This window comes from Perca flavescens, chromosome 22 (assembly GCF_004354835.1).
Source record: "Perca flavescens isolate YP-PL-M2 chromosome 22, PFLA_1.0, whole genome shotgun sequence".
Classification (NCBI taxonomy): Eukaryota; Metazoa; Chordata; class Actinopteri; order Perciformes; family Percidae; genus Perca; species Perca flavescens.
This window is the reverse complement of record NC_041352.1, coordinates 10854178-10866734: the sequence shown is the minus strand read 5'-3', so window position 1 is coordinate 10866734 and position 12557 is coordinate 10854178. Positions and strand designations below refer to the sequence as shown.

Here is a 12557-nt window from a genome sequence, read left to right as displayed (position 1 = left end):
GAAAAGGGCTGTAACATTCAACTCACGTGGGAAAAAAATTTCCTGATGAGTGTTGTTGCATCTATATATCATATATCATCATACATCTCACTCGGTAATACCATACTATTACTATTACTAATACCATTAGATGAAGACGTGCTGATAGACAAAATGACGTAATTTGATGTAAATTTATGTTGCTCCTAATGAACACATCTTTTGCCTCCTCATCCAAGTTTATTCCAGCTCAATTATTAAGTTTGCATAAAGGCAGTTTCATGCCAGATCTTAATAGTCCATAATCTGTAATCTTTGTTGTCGGTCTGCAGCGTCTGCAGGGAAGGGGGTCTTTACCACAGCGGATGTCAAATTTTCAAGGATACAAGAGTATGTCTTCAACTTTATCATACTGAGAAGTTGTGGAATACATTTTAGGTTTAAAACTATTTAAAAAAAACAGCATATGCAGTGAATAAAAACTCAAAAATCAAAATGTCAAAGTCAAACTGCACAGCTGTTACTGATTATGCAAATGCAGGGAGGGTCTTACCGGTGTTGTTGCGATAGGGACCTGTGTCTGGCCCCTGGCTCTGGCTAAGGCTCCTCATGGGGCCCTTGTTGTGGTAGACACGTTCTTCATAGATGGGATCTTTGTGGTGCTCTGGGGACCCCAAGGGCCGAAGGGGCTCCTGACTGTGCTGACTACTGTAGGAGCCACGAGAGCCTGGAGAAAATAGAGAGGAAGAAAAAAATATATGAGTAGGATAGGGAGAGGGGATGAAAGTTTGAGGGCAAAATGAGGGAGAGGTAAAGGCAAGACGAGGTACAGTGCATGAGGTAGGGAAGGACGGTAAAGAGGATTGAACAGAAGGATTTTAAGGAGGTCAGGGAAAAATGGAGGAAAGACATGGGAGGGAAGATGGGTTGCAATGTCATGCAGGAAATGAAAATAGTGAGATAGGATGGCGTTGATAAGAACTACAGAGGATGAAACAAGATATAATAGGATGTGAAAGAAAGAGGATGAAGACATAAATAAGTACAAATGAATCTGGCAGAAGATGGATGGTTACACAAGAGACACAAGAAAAAAGAAAAGGAACAGTTGATGGGTTAAAGATGTTAACAGCGGTGATGACAAAAGGAGTGGAAAACAGCACTCGACTCAACACAGAGCCGGCCTATGTGACTCCTCTGTTTATAGACCTGTCCATTTTCACCCTGGACCTTTTTTTTTGCTGGTGTAGAGTGTTACAGAGTGCCAAGTGACAGACAGCACACTATTTATATGAGGGATAGATAAGGGTGATTGTGTGTGTGTGTGTGTGTGTGTGTGTGTGTGAATGAGCGGTAGGGATAGTGGTGAGTTAGAGATGCACCGAATCAGAAGTAGAGAAAAGAAATGACAGAAAAATAAAGAGGGAGAAGCATGGCGACACATGAGATAGGAAAAAATAGGCAGATATAGAGAGAGAAAGAGAAAAAAGAGCGAGAGAGAAAGGGATGCCTCTGTAATTTTTGAATCTCCATGGAACACATTGCTGGTTGTCAGCTATAAAATAATGAGATGTAAGTGTCCCCCCTCTTGCTCCGTGTTTGGCAGGGATCCCACAGACACACGGCAAGGAAGACGTTGACAGCAGGCATTTGTTCATTACACAGCAGAACAAATGTTAAGGCCTCCCTCTGAAAACACAGAGCTAAATAAAAAATTAGGAAGGAGTAGAGAAGGAGGAGACCGGGGGAATATGAAGACGAGTCAGCAAGGCCTTGGGTGACGTGGCAGACGATTGAGTGAAAAGACGTGCACACACTCATATATACACACAGGCTTAGAAAGCTACGAGTGACAGGGAAAGAGAGATGGTCCAGTGGAGCTAACGTCGTATCATAACGCATTAGCTCTCAATCGATGGCAAGTCGCATGCAAAGCATTTTCCAGCGGAAGAAGGGGAATGAGTGCAGTGCTTCAAGACTCCGACTCAGACCTCTGTGTATCCATCCACCATCAACTTAACACAGTCAAAACCCCACAACCCTTCAGATCCGATATCGATGCATGTGAGGCACACAGCCATCTCCATTGGATCAAGTGCATACAGTAGCATGTAGCCATGCTGTAGTTTCTGTCGCAGTGTGTCTATTTCTTGTCTTAACTGTCCAATAAAGCAGACAAGGGAAAAAGATTTTTAAAATGAATCACAAAAAGTCATTCAGAAATACACAAGACAAATCTGTTATCCTAACCCTCTTTTATCGAACAGCCTATACGAGAAAGGATGGTGCACGCACTCTAGGGGATGAACAAGAGACTGGCTACACTTCCTGTACATTACTATGGCAAATGATAGCAGTAGTGGTTTGCCTCATTATGCCGGTTTTGAGCATGACAGTGGCAAAGAGGCTATTGCGTTGCGTGCAAATGTGTCCTCCTTTTCAACAGCATGGTTAACTGACTGGCCTGTTTGCCTCCTTTGCTCAGGAAAAGGTAGGCTGTCTCCTGTCACACCCGCACAGATAGAGAAGACAAACAGAAAGAGAGAGTCCGAATAAGGGAGTGAGAAAAAGAGATAAAGGACAGGGAGAGCATTTGAGGTAATGACATAAATGGATGGAAATTGGGGATGCTTCAACACCCATTGAGCGCAATTGAAATGAGGTGAATTTAGAGACGGATAGACAGAGGGAACAGAAGCATGAAAGATACAAAGATGGTCAGAATATGCATGAAGGAGTGCTAATTAGAGTTGTGGACACACCCAGTAACAGCATGACTCATCCCAGCTCACTCTCTCTTCCTTCATCCCTTTCGTCTTTGAAGTCTTGGGGAGTCTGCTTTATTTCTTTATTCAGTTTTTTTTTTATTCACTAGGGCCCACTGGTAGAAGTACTGACCTCTTTCTTTCAAAGGGAGAGGGAACTTTAAGAAGAGAAGATAGAATGATGAGAGAGCAAGAGAGAGAGAGAGAGAGAGAGAGAGAGAGAGAGAGAGAGAGAGAGAGAGAAGAAAAATAAAGAGATTCCCTCCCATAACGTTTCATTCTGTAAAATATTTAAAAAGGAAAACAAAATGTCAAAACCAACTCTGGTCCCTTGATGCCTCTGCCCTGTTTGTGTGAAACAAGACAGCAGACTAAATATCACACCTACAGTAAAAATAAGATCTTACATTATTTGTTCTTTTATAATTATGTAATCCATGTACAGTATCTGCTAAGAAAAGGGTGGTAAATCTGTCAAGTTAATGTGATCCTATACCTCCAACATTTGTCTGGGCCCAGGACCATACATCTAAATATCCAAGAGATCACTGCTGTGCTAGAGGCTCCAATGTCAACCCCCAGTCAGTGTTTACCGTATGTCAATGCAGATCAATCTAATATCTAAATATCAGTCTGTATCTATTTTTTTTTTAACTTATCTCTATGAGTTAAAAGATGTTAGTCATTCGTTTTCCTCAGCTGGGTATTATGCTATTGTGTCACTATGGCAATATTTACACACAGTGGAAAGTATAACTCAGGCCCTTCGTGCAGAAAGCACAGAGAGGACATTTCTTTTTTTAGGCAATTTGGGTTAACGCAGCTTAACTCCACTGTAGAGTAGGTGCTATAGAGCTGGTAAGTACCTCTCCAAACAGGCCAGTCACATGGACTCTACTGTGCTTTTTCCAGGAGGATGTTGCCCACTAAGGATAAGCGAACCTCTGACTAATAGTATCTACAAATAATTCTTGGTTGGTAATATTTTGGAAACATGTGAAGTATTTAAAAGTAAACTTGTTTCCAGGATTTATAAGTTGCCTTTTAATTGTTTTAATTCAATCAACCACGTGCTGAAGGACATGAAAGCAAATTCTGATAATAAAAACACCCAGGTCTGCTATTTATAGTGACAGTCTATCTCTTTTCTATCGGTACTCATTCCCGCTCAGTCCTCTTTTCTTCTTCATTTAAAGTCTTCAGGAGAGATGAAACCCCAGGCGATGCTTCAAGATCACAGTTATACCCTCAGGCTAAAGCATGAAGGTCATGTTCTTCATCAATATAGCTCCAAGTTAAAAGAACTAATCAATTTAACTTACGTCAGAGCTTCAAAACACTGCCGCCTGGTTAAATCAATATTAATCTTGTCAAATATTTCATTCATGTTGCATGAAAAAAATGAAAACATTAATCTAAAAAAAGAAAAGTCAACCTGTGGCAAAGGATGCTGAAACAGAGGCAGCAATTTGGGTTTTAGCAGGGCTCAGCCTGGCATCACAAATGGGGAAGATCTTTACTATACTTAGCTCACAGGTACAATTAGCTCACACAATGTCCATAAACTGTATACTATAAAATAAAAATAAAAATAAACTTAGAAGTAGACGAAGAAGAAAAATAAAAATCTATACAGATTTCCAAAATCCGTAAAACCCCTGAAAAACATAACTGAGACAGGCAACAAAAGATTTTTTTCTGCAGTTACATGAAGAGTAGTAAAGCGCAGAGCACACATTTGAGTGAAAGAAGAAGGCTATCTTAAACTACTTTTTGTCTGAATTCCACTTGAGGATTGTAAGTGCTTGGAACAGTGGGCCATCTACAATATTTCATTTAAACAGGCACAAACAGCCAACCTCAAATACAATGTTACACTATGGACCATAAACAGTTTCCACAACACATTTTCACTTTCCGTTTGATATTCAGCCAACTCAATTTTGTAGCGTCAAGAGAGAAAGCCATTAACTAGTCAATGCAACTACAGGAGCAAATAAAAGACAGTTTTTCCCTGTACTGAGACCAGTGTCTGCCATTCTAATATATTCAGCTCCCAGACACGGTAAATATATATTATTCCACGACACAATTAGAATCCGAATAATGTAAATCTTCTTAACAGGTTTCTGTCTGGTAGTTACAACAGACGGTTCATAAACAGCTTGCAATTCACAAATGTAACAGCTAGTGCTTTCAACTTGAAGTTCTACTTTATAAAAGGGCAGCGACAAAGATGCTCTGACGCCTCTCGTGAAGTATGTAAAAGTGCAGCAATAATAGAGTAGATAACTCCAAGATACCAACCACAACACATTGATGTGCTTATTAAAAGATTGTCTAATTCAATACACTTAAATGTAGAACCGGACATTTCTTAGAATGGCAGTGAGTCCTCTCCTATAGCAGAAATGCTTCATTTACACAAGATGTTAACACACCTTAAGATATAGTGAGATATGTCCTTACCTACCTTATTGCTCACAGTACAGTTAGTTTAAGAACAGCATAACGAGTAAGACACAGAGTAAAGTTTCTACATTCCCGTGATGGAGTTACACACATTTGGGTTTATGAGTACGTGCATGTGAGACTGCATGAGTGTGTAAACTCCCACCTGCCAGACTGCCAGGCCTCTGCAGTGTAGCAGTAGCGTAGAGCTCGTGGGAGATCTTGTACTGGTCAGAAGCGTGGTGAGCTGCCAGTCGTTTGGGAGACAAAGTGGCATAGCTCCCTATGCCCGAACTCATCTGCAAACACAAGAGGTTTTTGTTGTGTGTGGTTCAGATAGAAAAAGTTGTAACTGTATTTCTTTTCAATTTTCTATTGTGTCTAAATAGGTCATTTAAATAAAAATTGGCACTTTGCGTAAACCATGTCCAAACCACTTAGAGTAAGGAATGTAATTTACGCTGGGAACACACACTTGTGTTCCCAGCTTTTCATCATGGTACAGTGTGCGATATTGGATATAAGAAATTAAACAAATTGACCTAAGAAATCAAGGTTATGATAAGGTGCTATTTGAAAAGATTACCCATTTGAAGAGCTAAAATTGACCAGTATAGATTATGGTTTGAAGATATGACTCAATCTGTAAATGCACTACGCCATTCTTTGTCATGATTAAAGATCTAACAAAGTGGACAAGAATATAATCCAACACACAGCTGCTAGGCATCATTCAATAGTATGATTACACAATATCATACTTAAATGGGACAAATGTCAATTACAGCTCTGTGCAAGAAAAAAAACAATACTGAGCATTAGCACTGCAAATACTGTACTTAAACATATTATCATTGTACAATTATGTTGTATATAATAACCACTGTCATATCACTTTATAAACCTACTGTCTGTAGAATAACTTGCTCTGTAATGAACATCTGTAAATGTGAGAAAACATTATAATGATACATGTACAGTAGTTAAAATGCATTAATTCCTCCAAACAATCGGATATCAAAATAATTATCAAACCAGGTCAGGATAATATGTTACTGGTTGTTAAATCTACATACTCATACATAATCTTACAATTTACTTCATTGAAGAAAGAAGAAGGATCTGTGTGCACAAGAACCTTGTCATGCTCTCACATGCTAGCCTGGTTGACACCAGACCCTTCTCAGTTGTAACTGAGAGTGGGTCTGGGGAAGGTTCATTCACAGCTCATTTCCAAAGGGGCATCACCAACGGACGCCGCTCAAATGCCTCTGAGCGCAATTGGATAGTCCTTCAACCAATCAGACCAGCGATCTGGGTGACGTAGCAGCGGCAGTGACATCAACGGGTTGCAGCGCTTCGGTGGCTCTCATGTTGAATGTAAACAAAAAGCTGCTTGCCGTTGCTGCACTATTGTCATCGTGTAAAGCCCGCCTCAATGGAAAAATTGGAAATGGGCTTGAATGGGCTCTTGGCCAGACTGACTTGCAGAGTAAATCTCACATTTGCCGGAAGTTCATCAGGGTTTTCCCAGGCTACTCACATGCACAAGCATGAGACAAAATTCAGTTATTCAGCAATTGTTAGACTGATTTTACTCAGACTTTGAGGAACAGAGCTTATAGTTGCACTAACTCTAGTACTGTTGCAGTTGCCTTGATGTCATTCATTATAATGTTTTATAACCAGTAGCATTTGCAATACAATTTGAATGCACACTGCACATAAAAAGGTTGGTATTCAATACTATGGTAACAAAAAATGCATTTCCTTTCTACAGGTGTAAGACTGTAACATTCTGAACGGTACCTGGTGAAGAGGGGACGATGATGAGCTGGCCCCTCCCCCTGCTGCTGTAGAGTTCGGTGGGGTTGCGACCCTCAGGGGAGACCCGCCCCCTCCTGCTGTTGTCACAGCAACTGTGGTGCTGGAAGAAAAATGGGAAAAGTAAGTTAATTTGTATGAAATATAATGACTTATAATGATCTATTCTATTTCACATATAAAAAAAAAGAAGTGATATTTTATATTCACTGCATGCCGAAAGGCACCCCAAAGGTAATTTTCCCTTTTCTATTCTATTCTAGACTATTATAGTCACTCATTCTTTATGTATCTCTCCTCTTAAACTGTCTGTTAAACCTTTGAGTAAGACGGATGTGTTAAATACAGTAATTCTTACAAATGCCATTCCCTTTATCCACCTTCAAACACCATCGCACCCCATCATACATCAGTATCAACACCAATACATCAGAATCAATGTCACAGTGGCTCTCTACCTGTATGACTTGGCCAGTCGATTAGCAGGAGACTGTTTGCTGGGAGAGGAGGAGGAAGGCAGGCGCTGAGTCGTAGCGTACCCTGGTGTGTCAGAGGCTGATCCCAGGCGTTGGAGTTTACCTGGGGAACCGGATCCCGAGCCGCCTCCTCCTCCAGACAGAGGGGAACTGACACGCTGGGTGGGTAATGTGGAGCTGGAGTAGTAGATACCTGGAGAACAAGGGAAGAGAGAGAAAATTCAATAAATGGGGGAAAGCACACCTTAGGCCAAAGATCGATGATCGACTTTGTGTTCGTATCATCAGATCCGCGATCCTAATGTGATAAAATTATACATTCTGCAGGCTCGGCTAGTGGCAAGTTTTTTGTTCCAATTCTCATGCATGTCTGTCACTGTCTCTAAATCCCATCTCTGTGTATCCACAGCGCTGCATGCTATGTCAGATTCATTTATTATCAAGAAAATGCATCTCCATGAACATAGACAGGGAGGAGTAAGGAAGAGAAGGAGAGGTGAGTTTTACCTGACCCTGCCCCAGATTGTGATTGTTGCTGCTGGGCTGCACGACTAGATGTCACCTGAAGGGATGTGGGGGAACACAGAGCAAGTGAGGGGAGGAGAGTCATGACAGGGGAGAAGGGATGAAAACAGGGAGTGATTAGTGTGGGAGGAAGAAGTTGGGAGGAGGGAAAGGGAGAGACAGAGTTAAGAAAATTGGGATAAAACAGAATAAAGAGTAGTGGCCATCAAAACCTTTTAGGCAACAATGAGTACAGTCAAGCCTTTGAGGAGTCCCAAATGAACCTCAAGCAGCTAGTAATAAAATCCCCACAGAAAACAGAGGGTGATTCAAACAGACTCACAGAAGCTGGCCATGAAGTCCTGGAATTTCGGCCAACTGAATTCATTCCTCATAAAGCCTTTGTTACACCACTTTACACAGTCCATAGTATATCCATGCCTTAATACTATATCACCTGTCATCATGTAAGTCAAATTATTCACAAATATAATTGAATCGGTTATTAAAAGCAGACAAAAGAGAAAGACAAAGCTATTTGCTGTTAAATCATTCATATTGATGTTGTATGGTAAAATCTGTAAATCTATAATTATTAAACAATGTAGGTCAGACATTTTTTTATTTTGAGCCAAATTTATAAGGAGGGCAGCAGAAAAAAATTGAACATATTTGCTTTTCCACAGTCCTGCCACCTACAGTTTTGATTGCAATATGCAAGTAATTCCTAATAGACAAAAAGATGTGTGTCAGTGCATGTGTCAGTGCGTGAGGCAGAGCATGAGAAGCCTTTCTACCACACATCACATGCTGGTCGATCCTAATATATTCTCTTTAGTCTCCAGAGACAGTAGGGGAGAACATATGCTTGTACTCCACTGAGCCTCATATAGCCTTATGTTGATGCTTAAAGCTGTAAAAGGGATTCAAATACATTATTATAGCCTGACATGGCTGCAGTCGTACAAGGCCATTATGCAAGCACAGTCACCTTGGAGCACTGTCATCACTGCATATACAGTAGCTACTTTCAGTGGAGGAGTCAGTGAACTCAAAATACTCAAACCATCTGTTTCTTAGCATTAATGTTATGAATACTGACAATTTCATACACCGACACATCAGGAGAGACTAACAAAAACATAATTCTAAATTTGCTTCATTAACAAGTTGACAATAAATTGTTGTAATATTGATCTACATTACAGTGTTTGCTATTTTGGCCTATACACACGTCTACTACACATCTATGGCAGATACACACATACTGTAAGCATGCTTAAAAATGTCTTCATAACACACACACAAACAATCTGGAGTTAAGTTGGAAAGGCTACATTTATACATAACAGTGTCCAGATGTGAACAATTGTGCAGGGGGATTGGTAGAAAAAAAGCATGCCTGCTCAGCAAACCTTCCCTGGATAAATATAGCAACACACACAGGCACACCCTCTCGCATTATGTTCTGAATGGCAGTTTTCCCTTATATTTCCCTGCTTTGCAATGAGGTAAAGCATGTCTGCTGAAGACAACAGGCCTTTGGTTCCAGCACTGCTTTGTTTGCAGAGGGGTCATGGATAGTGATTTATCTTTGGCTGGGTGGAATAGCAGTCTCTTTCAAAAGATCTGATGTACAGTTTGGGGGGGAAAGGATGGAAAATTGTTCAAATGAGGAACAGGTCAAATATACAGTAAGCTATAGTAGCTTATCTATATTGTCTTACATGTTCTCAGTAACATGCTGACACTGTGTGTCTGTCTGCGTCTTCTTGTGTAGATGTGGAAGTGCTTATGAAAGGCTACAGTATAGCATTCATTCTTGAGTTGCTGATCCATCCTGATCTCAACACACATTAAGTAAAAGCTGTGCTGTAACTTAACCTGGCTCCACCACAAAGGATGGGCTGAATTTTACTCTCAAGCCAAAAACCCTGAATGGTAAATTTACTGTTAGAATTACTGCTGCATGCTCAATCTGTGGCCATGAAGTCAGAGATAAAGATGGCTAAACTAACAGCAACTGGTTAAAATTCAGGTCCTATTTTAAATCAGCTGTGGGGCACCTTTTATTAGCACGCTCCTAAAAAGCCCTGTAGCAGGAATAGACAGAATTTCTGCCTATTTTCTTTCTTACACAAATGACTTTGCAACTATAAATTGTTAAACTAAACTGAAATACTGAGTGATTCCACAAATCATAATTTCCTTAAAACTGTCAACAGCAATCTCATTGTATTCAGCAAATATGTCTGCCAACTTCCATAAATAAATCTATTTTGATGTCAACTCCTTCCAAACAACCATGATAGAAAGACACAATGAATCTATGTTCTTCTTGGTTTCTCTGTATTATTTTTATTCCTCCTTGTTTTTGGCACTTAATTAGGCTACGTCATTGTTCATTGTAGAAACGTCATTCAAACTGTTCGGCTCAACGAGGATCAACTGAATCACTCTGTTCGTTTCTTTCATAACCTCCAAAATATTAACGTTATTGTTATAACGTTTTTCTTCATCCTTTTCCCCCATTGAGGTGAATGGACATAATGTTCAGAGTTAGAGTGGGTGACATCACATGCAGGGTGGCGTTAAGCTGTTGAACTGTTATTAAAAATATCTTCTCAAATTCCTCTTAGTCCCACAATTTTTTTCAAATGTAGAAAAATGAGTCCCCTTACAAACAATGTAGCTATGCAAACAGGCGTACATATTTTGCACTATGGCCTCAAAGTGGAGTGCCATCCAACAGTCCAAACTGACTCCAATGTTATCTGAGACCAAAAACGAACCAAGCAAACAGAAATTCGGGACTTTTCCATTTCCCACATTCCCGACACCAAAAACACATGGTGTAAACACGTCAGTGAAATAAATCATGAGTTTGAGTGGTGCCTCTCAGCTTAATCTCCATTAAATGAACTGTCTGACCGAGGAGTCACTCTGCAGTTGCCATTACCATGACAACAATTCATTACAGGTGGGGACCAACAGCTGTTTGAGATTGGCTGATAAGACTGCTTGTCTGATCTCTGTGGCGTAACAGTAGCTTTATTACAGACAAACACATGTGTTATTTACAGTGTAAAGCTGTAGTAAGGGACCAGTCAGACCCAGGAGTCCAGATTTTCTAAATAAAGGGTAACAACACACACACACACACACACACACACACACACAGAGAGAGAGACAAATGCACACACACTAACAGAGACAACAGTAAAATAAATGATAACAAGGTGGTGGAGGAACAGTGTTTCCATGTGCCTGCATGCCCCATTTATCCCTCTTCTATCATTTCAACTCTTCCTAATCCTTCAGCTGCGCTTCATACTTAAGGTTATCCAACATTGCAGTTTAGCTCCTAGCCATTTATTTAAGCAATGTTGTTCATCTTCCAGCTATACATGGAGCAAAAGAGTCCAGCTTCCAGCTTTTCCATCAATGCTGTTTAGCTTCCAGCTGTCGATCCAGCAATGCAGCTCAGCGCCAGCTTCTCACCAGCCAGCAATCCCACCTTGATTTCTTTCTTTCTCAGCATTCTCTAGTTTTTATCTTTCCTTTAGAAATGAGAAAACCCGGTGTTACCAAGACTTATGCCTTATAAGGGATTTTTGTAAATATCTTCCCTCATGGTGCTGTAATTGAGCATTTTCAGACTGCAAACATTTCAGTATTAATCATGTGCTTTAATGCATCATTATCAATAGTTTTACCATAATATCACAGGTAACTTATCCTAGCCTTTTTTTATAGCTGGAACTACAAACACCATGGATTACAGCAATTAGTTGTGGTCTTTAAAAAATACTTGAGTATTTAAGGTGTTAATGGAACCTATGAAAAGTGTACATGAAAAGAAATGTGTTTTATGTTAACAATGCCACTTAAAGGGTTAGTAGAGAGGGAATTATTCAAAGTGTTGTGTCTATAAACTGCCAGGGTGAATCGGGATGTGAGCCACAATCCAGATCTGCGCACCATAAAAATCTCCTATACAAGTCCCCTGTGTTAGTTTAGTAGGTTATGAAGTCGAGCAAGAGAAGGCTAATGAGATGCAGGCCAAAAACACTGAGTTTAAGAAACCTATTAATGGTTTATGTTACTTGATTGTGTTCAACACTGTAGATGTGCTACAGTCATCAAGATGCAAAGTAAGACAGAAATGGACTTTAGACTGATGAAGAGGTGAGTGAACAGATACACAGATGGATGGGTGATTCACAGGGTAAATAAATGAGTAGAGCTGAATTGTTGGCTGAGTTAACTAATAAATAGGAAGCCTGACACAGTTTGAGAGATAGCACTTTCCCCATCACATTCTGTCATCTTGCAGTGCCGCTTCTCTTCTCCTCCAGTAAAACACTGGGATGTTTGAGGTGCCGTGTATCCATGCATAATTAAAGCAGGGCCTCTCAGGGTTATAAATACCCTACAGAAGAGCAGCAACATGCTAGACCTTTCACACTGCTCTCCGTGAAACAGTCACTTGTGCAAACGTTTGCACACACAGGGAGTGCATAAAAAACATCCCCATGTGTATATGCATGTGCACATG

At 40.3% G+C, this 12557-nt stretch overlaps 1 protein-coding gene across 1 annotated transcript in view; it reads right to left on the bottom strand.

Annotated features, from left to right (window-relative positions):
• The window catches only part of ctnnd2a (catenin (cadherin-associated protein), delta 2a), a 251489-nt gene that overhangs the window by 149280 nt on the left and 89652 nt on the right, over window positions 1-12557 (bottom strand). Inside the window, exons 7-10 of the mRNA XM_028569226.1 lie at window positions 7478-7610; window positions 7005-7122; window positions 5356-5494; window positions 533-706 (exon numbers count right to left, since the gene is read on the bottom strand). Coding sequence (XP_028425027.1) covers window positions 533-706; window positions 5356-5494; window positions 7005-7122; window positions 7478-7610 — 564 coding nt within the window. The remainder of the gene's footprint in view (window positions 1-532; window positions 707-5355; window positions 5495-7004; window positions 7123-7477; window positions 7611-12557) is intronic.